Source organism: Pogona vitticeps, chromosome 2, assembly GCF_051106095.1.
Source record: "Pogona vitticeps strain Pit_001003342236 chromosome 2, PviZW2.1, whole genome shotgun sequence".
Lineage (NCBI taxonomy): Eukaryota > Metazoa > Chordata > Lepidosauria > Squamata > Agamidae > Pogona > Pogona vitticeps.
The window spans coordinates 69,171,785-69,180,315 of record NC_135784.1 but is presented as its reverse complement, the minus strand read 5'-3'; the positions used below and the strand labels follow the sequence as shown (position 1 = coordinate 69,180,315).

General features: G+C 40.5%; 1 protein-coding gene across 4 annotated transcripts in view; it reads right to left on the bottom strand.

Annotated features, from left to right (window-relative positions):
* Window positions 1–283: 283 nt before the first annotated feature.
* The window catches only part of CARD19 (caspase recruitment domain family member 19), a 45,107-nt gene continuing 36,859 nt past the window's right edge, over window positions 284–8,531 (bottom strand). For all 4 annotated transcript variants that reach the window (XM_020803780.3, XM_072989652.2, XM_020803790.3 and 1 more), the window contains one exon: window positions 284–7,047. In XM_020803780.3, coding sequence (XP_020659439.2) covers window positions 6,932–7,047 — 116 coding nt within the window. In that variant the 3' untranslated portion in view covers window positions 284–6,931. The remainder of the gene's footprint in view (window positions 7,048–8,531) is intronic.

The following is an 8,531-nucleotide window of genomic DNA, read 5'->3' as shown; positions in this document are numbered from 1 at the left end:
GTAGGGTACGGACAGGGTCTTTGAACCCAAGAAATTATGGTATCTAGTCCCAGCAGAGTTTTCTACTCTGGGTTTGTGTACCCTGCACTACTAGAGTCTTCTGCCTAGAAAAAAGAGCCACCTTCACATGAGGGTCAACTTCACATATATTTGCATCCAAATGGAGTTCTGTTGGGAGGGACCTGCTGTTTAATTATCTGAACTCAAAGTTAATGATCAAATACAAAAAGGACACCCATGCTTATTCTACTAGAGAGGTGTTTCAAATCAGGAGACTACTTCTAGTTTTTAACAGAGAAATTTTATTTTATTTTTTTCTTAATGTCACATAACCATGTCCATTACATATTTAAAAAGAACAACAGGAGTATTACGGCATAGCACACAGTCCAGTGTCAGCAAAGCTTTCTGTCTTTTCCTTCATTCATACTGGCCATACACCTGAGAAGAGTATTATAGCAAGTTCTCAGAGTGTCAAACACCTTGCATTTTGGGGATAGTGATATACACATTATTACACACAGAGACTAGAAAAGTTGTTTAAGAGATACATATAACTAACATTTCCCTTTTCTATAGCGAACACCTTGGGGATTTACTGTGGTAAGTGGAACCTGAGCCTAAAATCAAGTCAAACGATGCAGGAAGTGCAGCAGAATTCCTGAGTGAATCAGAACATGTTGCATGAAAATACAAGTGAGGTGCTGTGTAAACTCTCCCATTATGTTCATTTCAAATGTGCATCCTACAACTTGCTAGCATCCAGATGCACTGAACTTCAATACCCATCATCCTCACCCAGCAGCCATGTTGTCCAATACATCTGGACCCATGGGGAAAGCTTTCTAAGGTCAAGCTTTTGGTGGGGTGGGAGCTGTGTAAACCCGAAGCAGACACACAGTGCTGACAGATTGGCACTTGCGGTGTTATCACAAACATGTCCCCATTTGTACCATTTATTCCACTGAAAGAAAATAAATAGGAAATAAGACTGCAGAAAATGTGTACAACAAATACAGAGTATGATTTCCAAAGGAGGTGGCTGTCTGTTTGTTGCAACAGAAAAAGAAATGGTATTCTGTGGCATCTTATAGGCCTACAATAAAAATTCATAACATATAGTCTACTTATATGTTACAGTCCACATCATCAGGTGCAGCATGGTGTGTTATCCAACATTTTAGGGCTGTTATGCTATCCTTGCAAGTGGGAACAGAAGCAAAATATTTTTTACTAAAGTCTAAACTTTTTTTCAATAGAAAAAGGGAAAGTGGCATAAATCATTTGGGGCATTAACTACCCAGAGAACCATTTGCAACAGGATAGTAAAAATTCCACAAGTCAAAACAAGGGAATGTCAGAAGTCATTTCCCCTCCATTTCCATATGTTTGTTTTATTTGAAAAACACCAGAGTCCACTGGGGAAAAAAACCTAATCCATTAACATTGACTGGGACATAAACAGCACTCCAGTGGGGTGGGGGGAAGAACCCAATAGCTTTCCTGAGGTATTTTTTGCCTAGCAACTTTTTGGTTTTCAGATGGAAAGCTTGGTATGATTTTTCAAGCCAGTTTCCCTGGATCAGTTCACTTTGAAACAAGGCTGCCCTGACACATTGCAATTGACTTCAAGAAGTTCCATAGGCTGTGGCATAAAACAATACATACAATCAAGTTTTCAGTTGTTTGTTGACAGGAGTCTTTTTAAAAAAACACACCCAGGTACCACTTCTGTATGGGGGGGGGAGACCTTGCACATCCAAAGTACCTTTAAGAGCTGTTCAGCAACGGCAGGGACTGCCTTGGAAAATGATAGACTCTCCTGCGTTGGAGGGGTGGGGTTTTTTTGTCTTTGTTTTTTGGCTCTCTGTCAGCGTGTGTTAGTTGCAAGTATCCTACACTGCCAGTAGACTGGATGAGATAATGTTTAGGAACTGCCGAATAGCTCAGTGGTTCAGGTCTCTGGCTGTGGAGCAAGAGGTTGGGAGTTCAATTCTCTACTGTGCCTCTCATCGGGACTGGACTCCACAAGGACCTTTCCAGCTCTGCAGTTCTAAGATTACTATTATTAGGAATGTCTTCAAAAGTTATGATTCTAGTATTACTATATTCAGACACTAATCAATATTGCAACCAGGGCTGAGCAGTTTGGGGCTCTGCATGACCTCAACTGACCCCCATCAGCAAGCAAGACTTGTGAGAATTCCTGGCCAACCTAGGAATGTCCGGACAGCTTATGGCGGCTTTTTCGGCAACCTTTCATCTTACATTTTTGTTTTTCAAAATAAGGGGACTGGCCAGGCACTCACACAGTTGCAGATACTTGTTTTAAAGTAAATATGCAGAGATAGGCAGAAGGTAACTCTGTTTTATTTCTTTCATGAAAGTTCTATGGTTTAGGTGAGCAGACAGCAGGGCAGCACATATAACCTCTCAAAATCTGGGCTGGCTGAGGAATGGTGGTCCAAAGAGGCAAGATTTCAGAGCCATGCTCCAAACCCAGCCTTGCACATGCTGTGTTAGAAGCAATGGCTGATGGGGTGGGTGGGACAAGGCAGGGCAGGGCAGCAAGAGCTTACTTTGGGATGAACTTTGCCCTTCCACACCATGAGCATCTTAGTGGCATGTTAGACTACAGGGTGAGGGAACCTCTGTCTATCATAGGAGAGAGACGACTGACCTTTCCAGCATTTTTATGCTTGTGGATAATGTATAACCGAACCCCAGAATATTCCAGGTGACACCAAGACTATTTCCTCCTCCTCCTCCACAGCAATCAGAAGAGAGAGAGGGAGTAAATCTTTTGTAACTCCCACCTCTTGAGGAGGGGAATGCAATTTCTCTTTTGAGAGGCTTCTCGCATGGTAATGTGAGTTGTGTTCTTGGGAGCAGGCTGATGTATTGGTCAAACAGCCAGTGTGACAGTTCAAAGCTACCTCCACACTTGACTGCAGCAATAATAACCTAAATTTCAAACCTGACTTATTTGCCCCTAGCTTTGATCTTATCAGGGAGCTTTGAAACCAGCCAAGGTTTCCAATAACTTTTAGGTGTATGCCACCCTGAAGCGGTCCCTAATTACAGGAGTTCTTGAAGCACAAGTAAAAGTTATTCCTTTCTGCAATAAATCCCATGTTTTCAAAAGGAAACTACACAAAGTCATCTAAAGTACTTCCATCCAAGAACTAATTAAAATCAGTGGGCACGGGCAGATTGGTAGCTAAATAATTACATCTTCCTGTGTGAGGAAATGTGTCTGACACTAATTTTAAGGACATTATTATAAAAATAAGAACCACTGATCTAATTGGGTTCAAAGATTTGGGCTGTTTTGCTCTCCAAAAAATAAATGTGCACAGACATGTATGTACTATATTTTTGGTCAAGGTAAAAAATAGTATTAAAAATAAATACAGTAAATAAAGGAAACTGCTTGCAAAATGCATGTCTTAGGCAAAATTGCATACAAAACCGCAGAGAGGCAAAAGCAAATGGATGGAAATTTCATGCAGACTTTTTGGGTGGGGGAGGGGGAGAATAAGAATTGCAAAATAATATAGGGAAAAGGACAGAACAAACAGAATACTGGCAGAATGAGAAACTGACAGAAACCAAGTTCCTCCCTCTGCAAGAGACATAGCTGACAACTGACAAACCTGAGAATAATGTTGTAATGTTCTGTCCCGTGGAGTACAAACAGATTGATTGTAAACTTTTCCATAGAAAAATGTCTAAGTCTGGAGGAGTTCACCTGAGATTTCACCCTTGTATTATATAGTTTATGAAGGAAAGAACAGAATTTTAGACAAAAACAAAAGAGGTACACTATCTTTAATAACTAGGCAAGATAAACTAATACTAACTAAAGTTTTTTAAAGCTCAACGTGATTGGAAAGCTGCAATTTGCAGTGCTAATTTTCTGTTGCTTAATAAAATACTGAGATTCTTGGGGGGGGGGCAGTGGCTACAAAAGGTGTATGCTTTACCCACCCCTGCTGCATAGCATTTTCTCACAATTAAATTTAGGTCTCAAGACCAAAAAACCCAGCACTTTTTCTATACAGTGCAGAAAAAATGAAGAATGTATGTTTAGTAAAAGGATATTTAATTATGATTCCTGAATGTAGACATTGTATTTTCCCCCAAAAGACAAGTTAGAAGCAAGGCTGATTTGATTGTGTGCAATACATGCAAACAAAACAAAAAAAAAGAAACAAACAAAGAAAAAAACCCTCCAAGAAATGATGTGGTTGATCACAAAGAAACTCACACGCTAGTTGTAGTGCATGCTCCCCATCTTGTGGTGATTCTAGGAAGCACAAAGCAATCACACTTCTACTGGCTGTAGCTTCTTCTGCCCTTTCTGATAAGCCTTTTAGATGACAATGAGACCCTTTAATTCAGCACATCTATAGGGTTCCTGGCAAGAGCTTATACCTTTAAACAAAAGTCAGAGCCTTGCTTAAAGTACACAGTAATGCAAATGTCTCAGATCAAATAAGCTCTCAGCAAGGCAAACAAATACAAGACCACATGAAGCTTTGATTTCCCTATTTCAAAATAGTTTGTAGAAAGCATGCCCAAATTAACTTTTCTGATACGCAAACAAAGAACCTAAATTGAATCTAAACAGCCTGGTGGCACCTGAAAGACTAACAAGTTATGGCATAAGTTTTCATGGGCTTATCAGGTGTGTTAGAGAGGCCATGGTTCATGAAACATTATGCAAAAGCAAGCCAGTTCACCTTAAATTCACAATAAAATCCTGTATTGTGCTTGCTGCAACAAACAGAACTGCATCTGTGGAACTTACAACAAACAAACAGTAACTCTCAGAAGCCTACTCAAAGAAAAAGAACATTAAAACATTTCCCCAATGAATCATGACAGAAGGAACATTATAGGATTATCATTTAGGAAGAATGATGGAATATTTGATACATTCAATTGTGGGTGGACCCACAGATAGCTTCAGAGTCTCTCTAGTATTAAGACACTTTATGGGTTGTATGAGTGACATTCTTATAAACAGTCAAATGAACCTATGCAATATCTATTAAAGGCAATAGATGCTAAAGGCACATATTCATTGGGTTCCAAAAATAAAGCGCACTGGGTTTTTCTTTTAGTCATGTTGGTAACACTGCTGCAGACACTGTGAAGAACAGAAATGAACACTTTTGAAAGATGCAATCCACTCTCCACTAATTTAGTCATGAACATATGAAGAAGTCAGAGATTTGGACTCCGATAAATTCCTTTTTATACATCAAAATGGTGACCATGGAACCAGGACTAGGAGATGGTATGAAATCTTGCACAGTTGGACTAGCAAACACATAGAGAGCCATTTCCTTTAATCTGAGATATTCATGTCACTCTGAGCTTGCAGAGTATATGCCGAGAAAGAGAAAGAACACACAGTTCTGACACTTGAAGGTAAAGCCACACACTCTGTGCCTTAACAAGGCTTTGGGTCCATTTGTTTCACGTGGTGCCCAAAAGATTGCCAAAACCTGGGTGTGTGACCCATTTGCACCAAGGGACCTGCCTCTCATGGCAAATGGAGGAACTGATGCACAAGGCACAGGATCCGCAGCATGCAAGTGCCCCACCAGTAACACACAAGCTATATTTAAGAGTTCTGAAAACAGGCTGACTATACATGCTGGGGAGTTGAGGAGTGTGCTAGGCCCCTCACGTCTACCTTCTCTTTACTAGTGCTGTTTGTCTTCTCTTTCCAAGCAATTTGGAAGATCTGACTTTCCAGTATTCCAAACTGTGAGAAAAGCCTCCAAAGACAGTCAAGTCTTTTTCTCTTCCTTGCAGAGGGCAGTGCTTTTGAAGAAGAGCACAGAGCTAGCCAGCTGCTCGCACCCACCATTGTAGTTTATTCATTGTGCTTCCATGGCACCTAAACAGAGCTACAGGATTGTTGTTGTTGTTTAGTCGTTTAGTTGTGCCCGACTCTTCATGACCCCGTGGACCAGAGCACGCCAGGCCCTCCTGTCTTCCACTGCCTCCCGGAGTTGGGTCAAATTCATCTTGGTTGCTTCAATGACACTGTCCAACCATCTCATCCTTTGCCGTCCCCTTCTCCTCTTGCCTTCACACTTTCTCAACATCAGGGTCTTTTCCAAGGAGTCTTCTCTTCTCATGAGATGGCCAAAGTACTGGAGCCTCAGCTTCAGGATCTGTCCTTCCAGTGAGCACTCAGGGTTGATTTCCTTCAGAATGGATAGGTTTGTTCTCCTTGCAGTCCAGGGGACTCTCAAGAGCCTCCTCCAGCACCACAATTCAAAAGCATCAATTTAAGAGCTACAGGATACACTTGTATTAAGTGGAGTCCTGTTTGTTCTCCACAAAGGAGGGAAATTCAGAAGCACTCACAGGTTGTTTGGATAAAAACAGCTGCATCCAGTTCCTTGGAGAGAGGCATCAGGGACCCAAACATAGACACAAATCTGAGTGACCACACAGTCCATTCAGGACCAGAAACCACTCTTGTATGTCCCTCCGCACCTAAATCAAGTACTAATACATCTGATCAGATGGTTAAGACTTTGCAACATGGCATGTTAAAATGCTTGCATTAAAAAGTATATGCTATTCAAGTGATAAATAGTTTAAAATAAGTTTGTATAAAAATAAACGGATCCACTCTCTCAAGTTAAAGGCACATACAGTTGGCCTTTTGAAAGCCCTTTAAAGCAGAAAAGATACACTGCTAAAGCCACTTACAGCACAGTCCTACACTACTTACAGCATGACTGCTACTCAGACTTAAACCCAATGGGACTTACAGCCAGGTAAGCATGTGTGACTTGGGCAGAATGATTTCTTTGGTTTAAGAGAACAGCACATTGGTTTGCAATGCAGCCCTTCCATGGCATGGACCTTCAATGCCCAACCATGAGCCCCCCCCCAATTCTTATGATTTCCTTGTTGAGTCTTCCATGTATAACATACAAATGTTTCTAACGTGTCTTCCTATGATGATCGGGGAAAAGCCCAGCACCTTTTTGGCGCCTCCCAGAACTTTTGAATCTGGAACAAAACAAAAATGAGGGACGGGATAGAAGAAGAAAAAGTTAGAGCAAAACACTTATGCAACCATAATTGGTTCTGTTTCAACACATAATATTCCACACACAAAATCTTGCCAAATTTGCCCAAGAATTACTCTGTTCCCGTCTTCCCCAACCTTAGGTTCTCCAGATGTGCTGAACTATAATTCCCATAACCTTTACCCAGTACATTGGATGCAGATTACGAGATTTGTTGAACATCTCTTTAGGGCACCAGGTTGGGGAAGGCTGCTGTAGACATCAGCTTGTAAATTTAAGTAACAAAGAGGGGTAACCATTCATAGAGATGATTTTTTTACTCACCAATTGTGCCATGGATTATTTTTTGCACAAACTGAATATTCGTGTGAAAAGTCACATCTACTATTTAACACTCAGTGAAACAGAAATGAACTCTAGATTACCAAATCAGTTGTGGTTACTAAATTCTCAAACACAAATTTTCATGGCTTTTAGTATCTTTCCCACTGATCTTACTTTTTACTTTAAACATTTCAAATTTTTCTTTCTTTCTTTCTTTTTTTCTTTTTCTTTTTCCTATCATGAACTACATTGCTATTTGGTTTTTTTTTTTACTTTATTTTTTTTTTTTTACTCAATTTTTTATTGTTAGCCACCCAGAGTAGACTTCGGTCTAGATGGGAGGGGTATAAATTAAATAAATAAATAAATAAAAACTGACTCATTTTTAATATTTGTTGCTGTTGTTTATTTGTTAAGTCGTGTCCGACTCTTTGTGACCCCATGGACCAGAGTACATCAGGCCCTCCTGTCTTCTGTCTTCCACTGCCTCCTGGATTTTTAATATTACCAAACACATGAGGAAAAACAATTCCTAAAATTGCTGAAGTATGAAACACTAGCAGTAATTACAAAGTACACAGGAAGAGTATGTCAGTAACTCTAAACTCTCCCGAGAGGCGATCAACCTACAATAATGTCATCTGATTAAGACATGATTTGGCTTGATACCTGTCAGGGGGAATTATTCGGCATCAAGAAAAGCCACTTTGGAATAAGAAGCCTTCTCAAGAATAGGTGGTCTTCTTGAAGGAGAGCTAATCCTACAAGGGTGAGCAGTGGGCCAAATCCTACAGCTGAGTTCCTTTTCGAGCTGGCCAAAGGCTTGCATTGAGCTCTAGCTGTGGTTCCAGTTAACTCAGCTAGTTAAACCTTATTCTGGGGCTAAAACTTTTGCTGAAAACAATCCTTTCAAACAATTCTTTCTCCAGACCTTGTATGTCATGAGCCTTGACTGTCTGCTGATTTTGGGCTGCTTGACTACACATGTCGGTCTCTTTCCATTTCGTTTCTGGTACAGTTGGACCAGCTTGATTCTGGATTGTTTTTGCACTGTGCCTTCCTATAGGATTCCATTTGCTAGATCTCTGTGCTACATTTACCCCAATTCTGGACTCCCCTGGGTGGGCTTATTTTATGCTT